This window comes from Phyllostomus discolor, chromosome 4 (assembly GCF_004126475.2).
Source record: "Phyllostomus discolor isolate MPI-MPIP mPhyDis1 chromosome 4, mPhyDis1.pri.v3, whole genome shotgun sequence".
In the NCBI taxonomy this organism is placed as follows: Eukaryota; Metazoa; Chordata; class Mammalia; order Chiroptera; family Phyllostomidae; genus Phyllostomus; species Phyllostomus discolor.
In genome coordinates this window covers 4,680,009-4,697,975 of record NC_040906.2, presented here as the reverse complement: position 1 = coordinate 4,697,975, position 17,967 = coordinate 4,680,009, and the positions used below count along the sequence as shown (strand labels likewise).

At 56.7% G+C, this 17,967-nt stretch overlaps 1 protein-coding gene across 3 annotated transcripts in view; it reads left to right on the top strand.

Annotated features, from left to right (window-relative positions):
- DIS3L2 (DIS3 like 3'-5' exoribonuclease 2) overlaps positions 1–17,967 on the top strand; it is a 260,872-nt gene that overhangs the window by 191,864 nt on the left and 51,041 nt on the right. For all 3 annotated transcript variants that reach the window (XM_028509578.2, XM_036022709.1, XM_028509579.2), the window contains one exon: positions 8,566–8,799. In XM_028509578.2, coding sequence (XP_028365379.1) covers positions 8,566–8,799 — 234 coding nt within the window. The remainder of the gene's footprint in view (positions 1–8,565; positions 8,800–17,967) is intronic.

The following is a 17,967-nucleotide window of genomic DNA, read 5'->3' as shown; positions in this document are numbered from 1 at the left end:
ATCTCCAATTGATTTGCCTGAATTGGAAACAAAACAGGTTACACACGTTACATTTGGTTTTTGACACGTGTGATAATAAGTTCCTTTGTGAGAGTCGGGCGGCAAACCCGATCCGAAGCACAGAGACGGAATTGTGGGGACGGCGTGCCAGCAGTCACATTCCGGGGGGGTGGGAACACGCGCGGGGAAAGAATGAGTGGAAAAAGACCAGAAGGAAATAAAAGAGAATGCCAGCAGTGGTTGTGTTTGGGTAGTAAGACTATGAGTAATTTTTTCTACTTTTTTGTGTTTTCTACTGTTTTTTAAAAACATGTATTACTTTTATATTTTTTATAGGTGCTTATTTTTGCAAAAAAAATTAAATAGGAAATAAAAGCCCATAGGAGAAAACTAACTTGAGTCAACAGAAAGAACGTTGAATCTGAATTCTGCCTGCCAGGGTCAGACCCGGGGAATAAAAAGCTGCCCGATCTAACGAGCTTCTAAAATATGAGGGTCATAAAAGAAGCACTAGAAAGAGGCACTCGGAAAACCCAACTGGTCTTCAGGGTTTCTGTTGGAGGCAGCGGCTAGGAACCAAGCCTTCTGGCAGGAGGGGCTGCAGGGCAGGTGTGAAGTGGGCGCAGGGTCCAGGAGGGGATGCTGGGCCTCCCTCAGACTGAGCCAGAGAGGAAGTGCAGGCATTCGGACTGGGAACGGTTGTGCAGCCACTAACCACACTTCTCGCACTGTGGTCATCCACGCACCCTACCAGCCCGAGGGAGCACATGGGGGCGGGCCCGCGTGGTTAGTGGGGGCATGTGGTGACAGAGGAGTATCTTCTATAGTCAGAATGCAGAAAATGGGTCTGGGGGTGCAGATGGGACTGAGGGGACAGGACAGATGGGAGGGCCGGGGAGCCAGAGCAGGCCAGTGAGGAGCCGGAATGAGTGAGGAAGAGGGTGGCCGAAGCCTGAGGCTGGGTCTGCATGTAGTGATGGCTTCTCGTGGAAATAGCCTCGGTTTAGTCTGGCAGCAGCTACCTCTGGAACCTGCCTGTCCTTACCACCACCGGCCCTGGCCCCTGGGTCCCAGCTACCAGCCCCTGCCCGGACCAGCAGGCTCACTGCCAGTTCTCCCGGCCCCTACTTCCGCCCCACTCCTCTCTACTCGGTGTCGGAAAGGTCCTTCCAAACCAGAAATTAGGCCTCGTCTCTCCTTTTTTAAAAACTCTCCGGTCTCTCATTCAGAGAGAAATCTGCAAAGTCTTCACAATGGGATTTTTTCCCGTGTTCTTTTCTCCCCCTTCTCTGCTAGCAGTGCTTGGACTGCAGAGCCTGCTTGGGGCTAGAGCCTCTCCTCGCTTCCTAGAGCATCTTTGCTGCAGGAAAAACGGGCTTTGATCGCACGACCGAGCTCTCCACGGTGCAGCGGCTCCCCACCCAGCTTCCATGACCTGACTCAGTCACGGTCAGCCTTTCCTAACTGCCGCCTCAGAGCACCCTCCCCGTCCCTGCCCGTTCCCTGGAGCTCTAGGAGGGCCTTTCCTGTCCCCGCCTCACACCCCCGTTTTGAACATTGACCTTGCAGGGCGCTCCGGCGCACACTAGTTCAGGCCAGCTGTCTGCAGCTGCACCTGCAGGGTGCTGCTTAGGGCTCCTTGTACTTACTGCCGTTGTAGGTGCTTCCGCCTTTATTCTCAGCTCGAGCCTTCTACTCCTCTTTCCTTCATAACCCACCATTCCCCAGGGAGGCTTTCGGTTCCTGGAGACCAGGGAAGCCAGCCAGCTTGACTGCAGGAGTCCCTGCTCCAGGGGGTCAGAACTCCCCTCTGCCTTCCTCATCCTTCGCCTCCTCACGCAGCACCACACTGCTGGTCCAGCCTGCCGTCAGCCCTGCCTTCTCCAGACCTGCCTGTGGCAGCGGCACCCTCCGAGCCCCTCAGCCTGCGGCCACTGCCCCTCTGCCGCGTCCCCGCCGTGCTGAGCGCCGACAGCTCTGCCTTCGCAGGGTGTCCCCAGTCAGCCCTCTCTAGTCTCGCCACGGTCCCTGTCCTACTCAAGTCCTTGCCGTCCTCCCCTGGGGTGGCCGAGGGTAGCTGTTCGTGGCCTGTCCGCTCTTTCCCAGTGGTGGTAGATGGCCTTCTAGAAGCCGAACCTGGTCCTACTACTGCAGTGTGGCTCAGCATCCTTCCACAGCCTGACCGTGGGCCGTGGCTGTCCACAAAAGTCCAGTCTGCAGAGCAGGGCATGCAGAGACCCCCACCGGCCCCTCCCCCATGACATGACCGTCTGCCACCCATTCTCCAGTCCTGTCAGCCCCTGCTCTGGCCGCTGAGGGGTTGGTTCGGTCCAATGTGGAACTGTCACACTTCTAAGACTTCGCAGATGCTTTCCCCTCTTCTTAGGCTGTCTTCCCCTCATCTCTGCCAGTATGAGTCCTCCTTATTCTTTGAGACCCAGCTAGAATACCACTTTCGTGAAACTCTTGTTAGTCCTTCCTCCATTCATGTAGTGAGTAGTCATTGGATGTCTGCTCTGTTCAATACAAGACATTGAGGATACGGGAATTAAATATGCATCAAAGTAGAAGCAGTATGTAGTTTTCTCCTGATGGTGGATTTATGGGAGATTCTTTTGCTTCTCCTTTTCCCACCTGTATTTAAGGTTTCTATAGTGAATGGATATTACCATTGTAGTAAGAGAAAAATAAGAATTGTCGTGGTCACCGACCGGCAGTGACCACGGAACGTTGCAGATGGCTCGTTGAAACACGAGAAAAACATACACAGAGACAACCAAGTCCTATGGAGAAATATGGACGAAACAGCCACTCTCTTGAGTGGGGAGCGCCATGGCCACCCTCCCTGGGGGAGAGCGCCTCGTTCTCCCACCCACCTGAGCAGGCTTTTTATTGGGTTTGTTTGCATAAGAATTCAGGTAAAGCTCATTACTCCTTACCAGGAAGTAAGGATCAAACAATAGGTAACAAGGAAGTCTGAGGGCCTATTTTGAGTCAGGGTCAAAGAGCTGTAAAACTTCAAGGAACAAACTTACTTCTTCCTTGGACACTTATCAGTTGATTGAGAGCATTCTAAACAAAGCAGGTTTCACAGGATTTTACATATTCTTTCTTAGGCCTGATCACCTGGGGAACCTGCCCTTTCCAGCACAGGGCTGCACCACCTTCTGTCATTGTTTCAGGCTTAGGTGGAGCAAGGGAAGTAAGGCAGCCAAGAGATTAGGAGATTTTCTCCCAGACAATGAGGACTCAGGCTTTTGTCAAAGCTGAGGGGAGAGGGTCCATCACCCCCTTTTGCCATACCCCTCAAAGTCCTTCCTTGGGGGCCTCCCACGTGATCGTGCCTGTCTTAGGTCATTCCCCCTTGGGGAATCTTACCTGTCATTGGCTAACCGACCAAGCATTGGGGGCCAGTTATGGATGAAGTAGCAGAAGCAGCACTCCTGCCAGGGAGATAAGCCTGTCTCCTTTTTACGGTTCCAAGGTCATTCCCTCAGCCTTAGCCTTGGTGGGGGTTACAGCTTCTGATACCAGGCAGGGTGGTTCCCAACAAGAATTATTTTGAGATATTTTTCCTGTTTTTTTTTTTTTTTTAAATAAGCAGATGAGACACAGTGGAGTTTGTCGTAGGCTGCGTGGGAAGGTGAATAGGAAAGGAGACATTAAAGACGAGGAAAGAGTAACAAATTTTTGGAGCCCAGCCCTGGCCACCCCAAACTGTTTTATTCCAGTCAGGAAAATGTTTCCTCCTAATTCAGTTTTTTGAAATAAGTGTTTCATATACAGAAACCCAGAGCTACTGTAGAAGTAATTTTGCATCCACTTAACTTAAAATTACAAATTCACCCCATGAGCAGTTTTTTTAATCAGAATTTTTTTTAATGAGGTGCTGACATTTTTTAAGAAGATGCATTTTAAAATATATTTAAATAGAATCGAACGGTTCCAAAGGCTGTGCACCCTCACAACTCGGTATCTGTAACATGTAGAAGGTTGGCGTACGAGGCACACCTTGTTTTCTTTACTTCACCACCTGTCTCTGTTGTTCGACCTTCAGCTAAAACGTGATGAAAGTACCATTACACCCTGAGACGAGCGTGGCCCTCCCAGAGGTGCAGGGGGACTGTGACAGGCGGCTCGGGCGGGGGACAGGGCGGCACGCTGCCCCGTAGGTCACGAGGCCGCGGTCACTCGCTCCGTTCTGCCCAGGCGTCCCCAGCCGTGTGCCCCCAGCAGGCGTCGGCACTGTGTGCACCGTCTGACGGGCACTCCAGGCAGCGGTGCCCGCAGGGCGTGCGGGGTCCCGCCGCCGCAGAAGGTGAGGGGCCCGGACCCCGTGACTCAGCGAAGGGGAGAGGAAGGACGCGACCTGTCGGAAGGGCTTTGTTCATGAAACGCCTCCTGGCTTTTCCACTTTTTCCATGAAAAACTCTTTGTCCTTTTGTCTTCTGCCACTGGCCCTGGTTATGGATGGGTGTTGATGGGATTGCAGTTTCCAAATTGGAAATTAATGAGGTGTTCCTTCCAGAAAGGCCTTCCTCCCCTGCTGTAAGGCAGGCCGTCCCCGGGAACCCCACTCCTGGCCTTCCTTCCAACCCTGCCCCCGCTGCCCTGCCCCCGCTGCCCTGCTCCGTGGGGCCGTGGGGGGCACCCTTCTCTGCCCCCGCCCCACAGGGCGGGTTCAGGCCAGTGCTCCTGGCCTGAGAATTCTTTTTAGTCCTGGTGTCGGAGCCATTCCCAAAGTCACCGGGCCGTGTTCAAACAAAGCAGGCTGGGCTCTGCTGCGGAGGCCACTGTCCCAGGGCTGGGAGGTTCTTGACGGCTCTTCAGAGCTTTCCCGTCCACCTTCGCGTGTTCCCAAAGCAGGCTTCCTGGGGTGCGGGCCACGTAGGGAACTTCTCACCAGCCCCGCCGTCTCAGGGCCGGCGGTGCCCTCGTGCGCTGGTGAGATGGGGGCTGGCGGCTGAGGAGACGGCCTAAGGAGCGGAGCGGGGATGCCTGCCAGGAAGGGGGGCTCACGCTGAGATGGTGCAGGTGGCACGTGCTGTTAGGGAGCTTCCATAAGGAGTGCAGGCTTCCCGGGTTGCCAAGCTGCAGATAATAAATTCCAGGAGCTGGTCAGGGTGAAACGTGGCTCCTGGTCGGGGCTCAGCACTGCCGTCCGTGGGTGCAGAGGGAGCGACAGAGCTCTGCTGAGGGCCTGTATTGGTTTCAGGGGCACAGCAGCACAGCAGTCAGACACTCACACACCTCAGAACGTGTCGCCCCCGGCATCTCCAGTGCCCGCCTGACATCACACACAGTTATTACAACACTACTGGCCACATTCCTAATGCTGTACTCTACGTCCCCGTGACTGTTTTCCCACTGCCAGTTTGTTCTTCTTAACCCCTTCACCTCTTTCCCGCAGTCCCCGAGCCTGCCTCCCCTCCGGCCACTGTCAGTCTGTTCTCTGTGTCGGTGGCTCTCGTCGGATTCGTCAAGTAATTAGCCCAGCAGCTCACGTGAAGATAGGGGCCCACCCAGTCATGGCGCGGATCTCTCTGGCCTGCGTGTGGTGGTTGCCTGTGTCCTCTAGGGCGAAGGGACACAGGCCCCAGGAGACCAGACATCCCGTGACCGGGACGCCTGAGGGAGTCCGAGAGAGGACCTGCACAGTGTGGGGGGGAGAGGGGCGGGGCAGAACGGGGCGGAGGGCTTTCCTGAGCGCACACTGACACAAGAAGTGGACTCGGGCAGGAGGAGGAGGGCTGACTTGGTTTGGCATGAGAGGGAGGAACGGAAACAGGCCCGATCTCCAGGGAACATCTTTGTGACCACAGAACCAATAGGTCCCTGCCTGTCAATGTAGAGGAGGTGGGAGCAACCAACCAGCAGGGCGTTTTCGGGAAACGTGAATGTGACAGAAGGGCACACGGCTCTCCTGGAGACCTGGGCGTGCCACTCCCCCCCTGGGATGTTGGGCGGGGCCTGGGCCCGGCTCTGCCGCGCCTGCTGGTGTCAGCACATGCGCACGCCCCCTGCGAGCCGTCGGGGCCGCCTGCCACGGCGGAGACCCGAGCATGCTGTTCAAGTTGCGCGTATTTTTGGAGAGGAGCAGTTCTTGGCATAATCCAGAAAGTGTAGTTTGAGTATTTTTATTTTAAGAAAAATGAGGGTCTGATATTACAGATCCAAGACTATTATAATGAGGCTCTTTGCACCGAATCAAAGAAAAATGCAGGTAGTTGCTACCGCTCTCTCCCTGGGCATGCTGGCTGCCAATTTAAGAGCATTGGTTCTTCCTCCAAGGGAAGGTGAGGGTGTCAGAGGCGGGGACAGCCCCTCTGCACTGGCTCTCCCCCGCCCCAGCGGGCACACCTGTGGGCCCTCCGGATACCCTTTTAGGGAAGCATTGTCTTGGAGCCTGCGAGCAGAACGGTTTGGCTGGTGGCAGGGAGGGCGGGGGGTGTGGCAGCCCAGGCCGAAAGGTTCCTCGCTGACTGGTTGCCCTCCCTTCGCCCCAGCCCTCCCTGCCACTCGCACACCCGGGTTCGCCTTGCTCCAGCATCACGCTGCCCTCGGCCTTGACCACAAAGCTTTTCTGTTTCCTCCTGCCCTTGAAGCCCACTCAGCCCGCTTGTTCCGCGCCTTGCACTTGACTCCGTAGGTCGGGACTGTCTGATCTGAGTGCTCTCGGGGCCCCTCCTGCCCCCTCCAGATCGCCTCTGGTGCCTCCCCTGCAGGCCCAGCCCCTCTCTCGTGGGTGGGTCACCCCCTGGGGCCCTCTGGCCCAGGACCTGCTTGTTCTCCTGCACCGTCAGTCTGCCTTTCGTGCTGGCTTGTCCCCTCGCCCTCCGAATGACAGCCCCCTGCCCTTCCGTCTTTGTGGGGTCCGTCATCTCCGTGTTGCCGTCTCCGAGGCTCCCGTCCCCCATCCTTCACCCCAGCTTTCTCTCACTTTGTCACATGTGACGCACACACAAGATGCTGCTATCTGAGTGGTGCGCACGTGTGTGTGTATGTGAGAGAGAGAGAGAGGCTGATGGGAGGCAGAGCTCTGGCTGCCCTGTGACGTCATCTCTGTGACCCATCCGTAGCGCATGCTGACGTCTACCCCCCTGTGCTACATGCCCCCCCCCCGAAATAGCCTTCCTAAGGATCACCAGTAAGCAAATGCTAAGTACAAGGACTTCTCCTTCGATCTCATCCTCCTCGATGTCCAGGTGGCATTTGACGTACTCTCAGGGTTCAGAGCATGGACCCCGGGGCTGGACTGTTGGGGTCCGTTGCTGGCTTTGCCGTTTGTTCTCTGGCAGGTGACATAGTGTGTCTGGCCTCAGTTCCCTCGTTCACAGAACGATGGTCGAATGCCTGCCCCGTGTGGCCCCTGTGCGTCCCACAGCTGCGGGCGGGAAGCGTGCGCAGTGCCCGTCTCACCCGGAGCGCCGCGGGCCGTCTGTGGTGCCCCTGCGGCTCCTCCCCTGCAGCCCCTTCTCCTGCTCCTCCTAACGTCGTCGTCATCGGGCACTCCTGCCTGTCCTCCTGTCTCTTTCAGTCCCTCGTTTCTGGTTCGTTTTCACCCCCCAGCTTTTCCTGTTGTTCCCTAATGTGGAGGCGCTGGTAGGCTGTTTAGCCTTTTGCTTGCCTTCTCTTTCTTTCGGCTGAGGTCCCGGAGACCTTCTCCCTGCCTCCAGCCCAGCCGCTGCCCCAGGGCCACACCCGGTCTCCCCCCTGCCCCTCAGGCCCAGGAGTCCCCCAGATAGTTCACTGTTCATTTTATTTTTGTTTTAAAAGTAATAAATGCTCCTTGTAGAAAACACAGACAAGTTGAAAGGGTCAAGTAGAAATCAGTGGTGATCCCGCCCCTGAGTGAGCGCCGCTCCTGGGCTGGTTGGAGCCCAGTTGGTGGGAAGCCGGGCCGAGCTGCCCCAGGGCGCGCCAGCAATGTCCGGAGGTGATCTGGGTTGTCGACTCAGGGGGCTGGGGCGAGGGCCCACTGGCACCTAACGGGCAGAGTTCAAGGGCATGGCTAAGCATTTTGCAATGCACATGACAGCCCCCAGCAATGATGAATCAGCCAGTAGTGCTGAGGCTGAGAAACCCTGTCCTGGGCCTTTGTGTCCGCATAAATGACCCCAAGAGAACAAGCCGGAGCCGACTTTCTCCTCCTACCCCCACTCTGCTCTCGGTTTCTGTCCGTGGCCCCACCTCTTCCCTCACCGGACATCGGGTCCGTCACCAAGCCCACGGATTCCCCACCCGTCACGTCTTTGGCCTCTAGCCCTTCTTCCCTCTTCAGCTTTGGCACTGATGACCTCGCACCCAGGCTAATGACAAAGCCCCCACAGGCCCTTCCCCTCAAGTCTCGTGTTCGGAGACCTTCCGTAGACCTTCCGTAGGCCTCCGTGCCTGTTAAGTCCACGTCTGATAGAGTCTGAGCTCCCTGCTGGCGGCAGCTTCCACATCAGTCAGTCTTGGTGCCCAGCCGGAAGCTGACAGCGCTCTGAGCAGAGAGTCCGTGCAGGGTGGTGTGGGGGTGAGGGGTTGCGTGTAAGCAGAACCTCACCGTCTGTCCCCCTGCAGATCCTTAGTGAATGGTTTGGCCGGACCGTCATCCGCTCCTGCACCAAACTGAGCTACGAGCATGCACAGAGCATGATTGAGAGCCCGACTCAGAGGATCCCGGAGGGGGAGCTGCCCCCCATCTCCCCGGAGCACAGCAGTGAGGAGGTGCACCAGGCGGTCTTGAATCTCCACCGAATCGCAAAGGAGTTACGCAAGCAGCGGTTTCTGGACGGCGCGCTGCGTCTGGATCAGGTCAGTGCCTTCCCCTTCTCAGTGCAGACAACGGGCCCGCTTGTGCCCGAGGCCAGCGTGCATGGGATGCGGCGTGCGTGGGATGCGGCGTGCGTGGGATGCGGCGTGCGTGGGATGCGGCGTGCGTGGGATGCGGCGTGGCACTCTCAGCCCGCCCCTGCGTCTCCCTTCCCCAGCCACTGCCCTGAGACAGTGTCCGCTGAGGCAGGCAGGACCTGACTCCCGCCCACCCTCCTGGCTCCCCAGGCACAGGAGGCCTGGCACTGTGAGCCCAGGCCGAAGGGCGGGGTCTGCCTTGTGGCTCTGAGACCCCAAACCCTGGCTGGCCCAACCCAGTAAGGCCGTGTCTAGCGTCTGGTCCTGGCCTCAGTTTCTACCTCGCATCTGAGGAAGGAGTTGACCGTATCTAATTGTGGGGTTTAAAGAAAAAATATTTCTTGTTATTCCTTGTCTTCCCAAAAGAGTTATATGTTTGCAAATCCGAAGTCACCAGCTCAAGAAGCAAGGAAGTGGGGAGACTGTGGGACGGTGGCTGTGGAAGGAAGCGGTGGCCCGCAATGGCACTGACGCTCCTGAGTGTCCCAGCCACACCCCCTGGGGCGCAGGCAGCCGGCACTGGGACCTGGCTGAGCCGCCCCGTCTGACAGTCTGACAGTCGGTGACTGTTAGGATCCAGGAGTTCCGTCGTCACTTGTCAGGACATACAGAGCAGAGCCTGTGTTCCAGATCGTGCAGTTTTTCTTATTTATTATGTCTCTCACGCAAATCCCGGGGCACTCGCTCTCCCTCCTGGTCACCACCTGGTGTGGGGACTCCAGGTGTCAGACAGAAGGAGCGGGCCCGCAGGCTTGGCCGGTGGAGCTGTTTACCAGACCAGTGGCAGAGTGCGGCCTCACCGAGGATTCTTTCTCTGAGCCCTTCCACCTGGAGAGGGCTCAAAGGCCTCGCTTTGAAAGCTTCTAGTTGAGGATTTCATATCATCCTGCCTTTGGAGATGAACTTGCACAAATGCTTCTCAGCAAGCACTGCAAGTAGCTGCTGCCGTGGACCTAGGAGTCAGGTAGCAGCTCTCAGGTGAGGGCTGATCTGTCCTGCCTGGGCTCGGGAGAGCCTGGAGTCGCCTGCGGCCCCTCCCCTGGCCTGGGCCAGGCAGCCCGAGCAGGCCTCTCTGCACGGGAATGCCAGCTGGGGGCCAGCAGGCAGAGTGGCCCCTGAAGGTAGGAGAGGGGCTAAAGCCATGCCAGACGACAGAGCCTTTCCTCCCTTCGGTGAGATCCTTCCGGGGGGTGGACACTTGCAAACTCTCACTCGCCCGTGGCTGCCTGGTGGTCAAGCCCAAGGATGCTCCTCAGCTCTCGCTTCCAGGCTCGGTCCTGCATTTGACCCTTTGAAGCTCACCGCTTCCGGGTGCTCTGCTTCCCTTCATTCATCGCCAGCCAGCCAGGTCTGCTGGTCCCCTGCAGGAAGCTCTTCCCCCGCTCGCCCTCTGAGGCGGCATTCCTTGGGGCCTACTCGCCCCCTTTTGTCCTGTACCCACACCCCCTCCCTGGATGGAGTCCTTCACCTCTTGTGGTTTTAACTGCTAACTGGGTGCTGATGATGCCAGACTCCCCGCCCTGCCCTCCCTCCCCAGGCTCCAGACGAGCCTCTGCGCCTGCCTCCCTACACATGTTGCCTGGACACCCTCTGGTCCTCTCAGCCTGGGCCCCCGCTCCTTCTGCAGGACACGGCGGCCAGCGCCATGGCATGCTGCACATGCCCGGTGCGGCTCTGTTAAATGTTAGGTGAGCTGGTTGAGTGAGAGCGTACAAAAGAAAGCCGCTGTTTCCGCGAAAACGAAATGGTTCGGAAAGACGTGATGAAGCCGAGTCTTCAAAAATCCTGCTGTGTGGGCGTGACAGTGATAGAAGAGTAGGGCACAATTATACAATTCAGGAGGAGTTCTGGACTCGGATTGCCTTACCAATGTCTAACTTCTTTCTTTTAAAGAAACAAAAACTATAAGTTATACACAATGAATTATTATAAGTGCAGTTTTTTTTTTTTTTTCAGAAAAAAAGTACGTAGAAATCCAATGAGCATACTCTTGAAAAGATTTACATTTCAGAGAACAGTTCATGGGCATCTCTCTAAGTTAAAACAAATGTGCAGCGACCCATGTGTCTCTTCTGCGTGGCTCCCCTCCCCGGGCAGCTCCTAGAGCAACCAGCCACGTCTTCACGCACATCACATGAAAGGGCTTCTGTTACGGCGGTTCCGAGACCTCACCCCAGCAGACTGTTATGCGGCTTGATTGAATTAAACATGTGAAATGCTCTAAAAACTATAAAAGACCACTGGTGATCTCATCTCACATCGGGAGGGATGGAAGTCCACGGGAGAATGATCACAGGCTGACACTGATCTGCTGGCGTGTCTTCGAGCAGGGCTGTCACACCCACTTTTACCGGGGACCACGTCAGCCTCCCGGTTGCCTTCAAAGGGCTGCGAGAATTTTAGGGCTGTATAAATGTAGCTGCCCCTTAACTGCGAGGGAGCTGGTAAATTGATGTTACATTCAGTCCTTTGAAGGCAACCGCAAAGCTGGCGTGGCCCCTGCGGAAAATGAGTGTGACACCCCCGTCTTAGAAGCAGGATGGTATTGCTGAAAATACCGGTAGCTTTCGGTGTCCGCATCTCGCTAGCCCTCTCACTCTATAAATCAGAGAGCCGAAGCCCCGAAGGTTAAATAAGTTACTCACGTTGCAAGAGGTCCGTATAGCTAACTCTTGGTTCACTGTCCCTCCATTTACACCATGCTGACTTAAGAGAAAGGGTTTCCTTTAAAGTGAGAAAAACAAGCCCTTAAAAGTCCTAATTAGGTTCCAGTTAATGAAGGTTTGATAATAAGGGCTTTGCATCCTCCGGATTGATTCCTTGCTGCCCCAGGGGGGTATGGCACCCCGCTGCAGCGGCGGGAGGTGTGCGTCCGTCTCCTGCAGCAGGGGCGCCCGTGCGGCCCTCGCCAGCCGGCTCGGTGGCCTGCTCAGCGGTGCCCACCTGTTCTCACGTGCCCACTGCCCGCACGTGCCCTTGAATGTAGAACAAATCTGCCAACCCAGAAGTGTCACCTTCCCCAGAAGTCAGTGCAACCACGATGACCTTTGGAAAGACTAAGGTGGAGGACCCAGCACGGCACCTGTTTGCTGGGCCAAGGACTCCATGGTTTGGAGGTCACTGTGATTTCAGAAATGCAGAGTAACCTGGCCCCCGCCCCCCACCTGCCCCGATGACCACACTGAACACCCTCGAGCGGAGCTGCCCAGCGTCTGCAGCGGTGCGCCCTCGGCCCTCGCGCTCCCTGGCTCTGCGTCCCCCTGCAGCCTCCCTTCCAGGGAGGACGAGGCCGTTGCCTGGCTGTGATGTGCCGTTCTGTCCTAGCCACGGCCTTCAGAAGGGGCTGCAGGGAAGGGCAGCAGGGCGCTGAACAGAACTCCCAAGCAGCAGCATCTTCAGGACGTTGGCTGTTTTCGGGAAAGCTCACCCACACTCCCTGGGGCTCTCCCTCCGGCCGCCCTCCCTCGGGCTGGTGAGAGCAGCTGGAGGCCACTCGTCCTGAGGCTCCTGAAGACATGAGCCCGACGGGGCCCTCTTCTGGGTCCCCAGCAGGTGGTCACAGGATGGGACTGGCTCCAAACGTGACTTGCTGAATTTAGAGAAAGTTGTAATGAGGAAAATGTATTTTCATCTTCTTAGGCAAATTCCTCCCAACCAAAGGGGCCTTTACTAAATTCTCAGCTGAGTCTTACACGATTTCTACCTGCCACAATTTTGAAGCTCGAACTTGAGGTCGTTTCTTTGAGAGGACTTGATTGTAAAGGTAAACGTGTTCATCGAAATAATTTTTAAGTACCTGGGATCCAGGGTGCTGTGGAATGCTGTTAAGGATGACCTTGGCCTAGCCGCTCTTAAGTCAGGGGTCTGCAGACTTCTCTAGAAGGCCAGATAGTAACCATTTTAGGCTTCCTGGCCCCGGGGTCTGGCTCAGGTACTCAGCTGTGCCGTTGCGGTGTGGAAGCAGCCGGAGACAGACCAGCCATGCGTGCGGCTGTGCCGATAAAATGTGAAGGACACTGAAACTTGAAGTTCATGTAATTTGCATGTCGCAAAATTAATTTTTATTTATTTAGAAGTATAAAAGCCATCATTGGCGCACAGGCCATACGAAAGCAGGCGGAAGGCCGGAGCTGGCCCGTGGCCCACGGCCCCGCCGCAGTGACACGGGGAACGGGCTGGGGGACGGAGGACGGCTGTGCTAAGCCAGCTCCCAGGACGGTTTCATGCGATTAAGCAAATTATTCCCGTGGCTAGTACCACGCTTAGCAGGTCCGACTGGAGGCCAGAAGAAGAGGAATAGATCCGTTCAGCACCAGCTCCCTCGAGCCGTCCACAGCCAGGCAGCTTTAGTCAGCCTGAAGCAAAGAGAGCTGTGGCTCTCATTTCCCACCTCTGCTGGCAGCCTCTGCAGCCAGGTCTCCGCCGACCCAGCCCCTCGCCTGTCCCGCCCGGGGGGGGGGGGGGGGGGGGTGCGGCTCTGCCATCTTGCCGGGCACTCTGGAGGAGGGGACGGGCCCTGACAGAGCAGGGCTGTGTGGGGACTGCGGGGTCCCTCCCCTCCGCCCCTGTTGCTGTAGGCAGCAGTGTGCTCTGTTGCGTCACACATTTACAAATTACAGTTAAGAATGTTTCTCTTCCTTCGCTCCAGCACATTTGTGTTCAAGAAATGAGCATTCCAGCTCTCGGCTGTTTGGGTTTTGTGTCGGTGAGGAGGATGGGCGTGATCGTCCTGTCTGGCCCCTCTTTGGCCCTTGCCTCCTGTGCATAGGAGCTGTCAGGCACTGTTCGGGTCGGCCTCGCGTGAGCGAGCATAAGGAAACCTAACTGAACGAGGACGAGGAGGACGAAGCCACTCTTCGTAACCTGTGCCCCCCCCCCGCCCCCGCAAGAATCGTGATGTTTCTTTCCAAGGTAGAGACAAACAGTCCAGGAAGGCTTCTACCAGGAACGCAGGAGTTCGTCACTTCGAGTTTTCCATCTCGTTTATAAATAAGTCTGCAGCCACGGCTGTGCCCCTCTGAGCCCTGCAGTCCCCAGGCTTCTAGAATGGCCCCTGGGTGGGAGGGGGCAGCTGGAGCGGGGGCATGGCCGTCTTCCTGTGAGGGAAACAGAGATGGACTCAGCGATCCACTGGAGTATCACGTGGGATCGGGGAAGACGGTCCGTATTCACACACCCCACGGCACAAACAGGAGACAGGCTCGAAAACTTGACCCAGTTGTCTGTCGGGAACACTAATTGCAGCCACTTGTGTGCGCTGACCACCACCCGTGGCTTGTTGACATGCGCGTCAAGACCAACACGTGTCGCTGAGTGTCAGAGGGACCCTGCTGAGCGGCTTGTTGTTGTGACCTGAACTCTCCGTGGGCTCGTCCCACTCGCCCCCCCTTAAGGCGCATCTCATAGTCACCCGCTCACAACTTTCAGAAGTTAGCAGGGCCACGAGTGGTGTTGTTCTGGAAGTTGTTAAACGTACAGAAGCGGACCCGATTGCGGCCCTCGCTGCACAGGCATTCCTTGAGTCCCGGCTGTGTCTCAGATACTGCTCACAGTTCTGTGAAGGGGCCTTGGGCAGTGGAAGACAGACTTCCTACCCTAAAGCTGCACAGTGCATTTGGGAGGAACTCTGTGTGCTTACAGGAAACTCCAGTAAGACAAAACCAAGGGGCTACCTTTTCGGCTGACAGAGGGCTGAAGGAGTAGCAAACCTGGTGGTCCTGGGGTGGAAGAGTAAGTGAAGGAGGGCTGGCCTGGGCAGGGAATCCCTGGCTCCCAGGTGGTGCAGGGGGTACGACTGGAAGGAGAGCTGGAGGATGCGGGGCGTCATCCCTGTTGAGATTTCAGGGAGATACGATCGCCCTCGCTGTCCACCGGGGATTGTTCTAGGACACTCCACAAATACCCAAGTCTGCAGGTACGCACGTTCCTGATGTAAAAAAGTGGCATAGGCAGCTCTGGCTGGCGTAGCTCAGTGGATTGAGCGAGGGCTGCGAACCAAAGTGTCGCAGGTTCGATTCCCAGTCAGGGCACATGCCTGGGTTGCAGGCCACGGCCCGCAGCAACCACACATCGATTTTTCTCTCTCTCTCTTTTGCCCTTCCTTCCCTCTCTAAAAATAAATAAATAAAATCTTAAAAAAAAAAGTGGCGTAGAATGATACACACAGGCAGCCTTTCGTATCCACAGAGTCCCAGCCCTGGACTGAAAATAGAGTTGGTTGAATCTGTGAATGCAAAATGCTTGGGTTCGGAGAGACAAGGTATTTCTCCTCCTCCGAGTCCTGCATCCACTGAGAAGCAGACACACACATCACACTGAGATGAAGATCCTCTGGCTGCCACTGATTAAAGCTGAGTTAGAGAAGCAGCCTGAGCGGGTTCGGTGTTCCGCACAGAGCTCTGGAGCACACAGCCCAGGAGAAATCGGTGCTGTGGAAAGAAACCCTGATTAGAGAGCTCGGAGGGAGCGGACAGTGGCGAGGGCTGGGAGGGAAGCCTGCCCTCCGCCGGGCACTCTGGGTGCTCCAGGGACGGTCCCCGTGTGGCCCCTGCTCCTCGGGGCCCTGCCCTCCGGTGTGGTGGCTGCCCGTGAGGCCCAGCAGCCCTGCTTCTGCTCCGGGTCAGAATGGCCAGCACGGACCTTCGGCACAGCCTTGGAGGCTGCTTTTGCTGCACCTTCAGAAAGGAAACCGGGCTCCTGCCGCGCCCCCAGAAGCTTCGGTGTTTGCTTTCCAGTTTCTTCTGCCATCCTGTTCCCTGGGCTCGTTTGTTGTAGGTGGGGAAGCCCTCCTGACACCCTGCCCTGCCCACCCTGCCGCCCTGCGCTCCCAGGAAGCTGCAGAGGGGAGCTCCCCATCCCCCCGCACACGCGGAGGTCTGCACCGGTCTGCCCACCCACGCCCTCCGCCCGGGCCCCCTCGCTCTTTCTTTGCACCCGTCACTCCTCTCGTCACAGTCACGTTGCCTGGTCATTTTCCACGTGCTCCCCTGTCTCCTTCTCTAGACTGAGTTCCTGAGGGGAAGAACAGCCTTTCCCCCTCCGAATCTCCAGCCCCCACACAGTGCTTGCCTTCCAGAAAGTGGTTCAAGGTCTCTACACGGCTCTCTTTTTAAAGGGACGTGACAGTAGCTCGACTGGGAGCGGGACGGTAGCTCTAGAAGCGAGGTGTGTCTGTATAAGAGAATTAAGTGCACGTTATGAATCAGAGAGGTTTCCTCCCCCTTTGAATAAAAGGGTTGGGTGTCTGATTGCTTGCCAGGGCACCCAGGGTTTAGGAGGTGTAATGAGGACTTTCTCGAGGGGGAGCTGCCCGGACAGGCGCGAGGAGCCAGGAAGCCTCAGCGGCCCGGGGGGCTGGCGGTGCTTCTGAAGCATCCTGAGCAGTCTGTGCCCACCACGGGGTCCTCAGACCAGGCTGCGCCCCCTCTGGGAGGAAGCACAGAGACCCCCAGGGGGCCTCACCTGGAAAGGTAGGCAAGGCACCCAGTTCCCACACCCGTCTCTCGAAAAAATTCCCTGGGGGGTAAGCTAATATGAGCTGCTGTCCTCACCCCCGTGACAACGAGGAGACGATTTGTCCACTCTGGTGGGATCCCTCGTCGTCTGATGTCCCCTCTGGGGATTCTGATCAGGACCCGGTTTTGCTTCTAATGGAAATGGTTTCCACAAGGCGGGTTCTGGGTCAGTTGCTGCCGGGCCGTCTGGGAAAGGAACTCACATCGCAGTTCACAGTTGGGGCTGAGAGGGTGCCCAGATGACTCCAGTGGAGTCCCCCGTGTTTCCAGAGGGCAGTGGGGTGAGACGGAGGGCTCTCACGCTGACAAGGTGGTGTGTAGGGAGCTCCTGGGGGCCGGGCAGGGAAGTTGGCTCTTCGGGCCTGTCTTCCGGGTCAGGAAGCACTTAGACTCTCCCCCTTTCTTTTATTTTCTTTTCAGGTCAGTAATTAAAGTCCCAGAGTTACACGTGTTAAAGAAAGAAATGACACCCGTTCATTTCAGCTCCTGGCAGACGTTCGCCGGGATGATTTACAGACACTCCTAACTCCAGAACGCTTCGTTTCCTGAACCGCTAGTCCCTGCCTGCTCCGTGCTCCCCAGCGTTTCAGGCAGGGGTCCAAACTGGTCTCGGGGGGACAGGCCTGGGCTGAGTGTCAGCCTCTGCTTCCTCCGGCCGGGCCTTTGTTCTCCTGGCGGAGCACGCAGGCAGGGACAACGCTGGGCTCTCCTCTTTGCACTCACGGGACACTCGGCACGTCCCCGCACCGCCCCCATGTCACACCCCGCGTCACTCACCCGTGAGCCAAATGGCCCCGTAAGAGACAGGGAACCCTTGGACGTTAGCAAGACCTGCATGGGGGAGGGGCGCCCTTGCGGCCCGCGCTGAGATTGCCGCCATGACTGCCTCCTGGGCGGGCCTGGCTGGTTTCGAGTGTGTGGTTCAGCGAGCTGGGGGCTCTGCTTCTGTTCTGTTCGCCGTCGGCCTTAAACTCTGCTGCCGGCTTTCCCCGAAATGTGCTTTCACCTGTCACTCAAGATCCTACGGTTTCCGTGAGGTTCCGTGTAAGGTTTCCGTGAATATTCTGGGGCAAGATACAGGATTGCTAGGTGTTAACTTTGCCGAACAAGGACATTTTCCTAAAAAGCCAATTGCCATCTGCTATCTCCATGATTTTATCATTGAAAACATTTTAGCACCAAAAAAGGAAAAGATATAATTTCACAATATAGGACTGTCTTGTACTTTGTGCTTTATGGAAAACCTTTTTCTCATTTTGCTGATCTCCGACCAGCCTTTGAAAACTACTGACTCGCTCCATCTGACCCAAATGCCTCCTGGCTTTGGAGGCCCTCTTCGATGTGTCCGTGCTTGGTGGTCCCTGTCTCCCCATCACCCCTAACCCCCCCTCTACCTTCGTCCTGCATGCTTCCCCGCCTGGAGTGGCCTGGGCCCCCCTTGCTGCCCTGAGACCCATACACCCTCTGCCTCCGGAATCCTGCTGCCTCCGCCCTGCTGTCCTGCTCTGGGCGCCGGGTGGAGCACTTGGTAGGTGTGCATCTGCTTCATTTTGTAGTT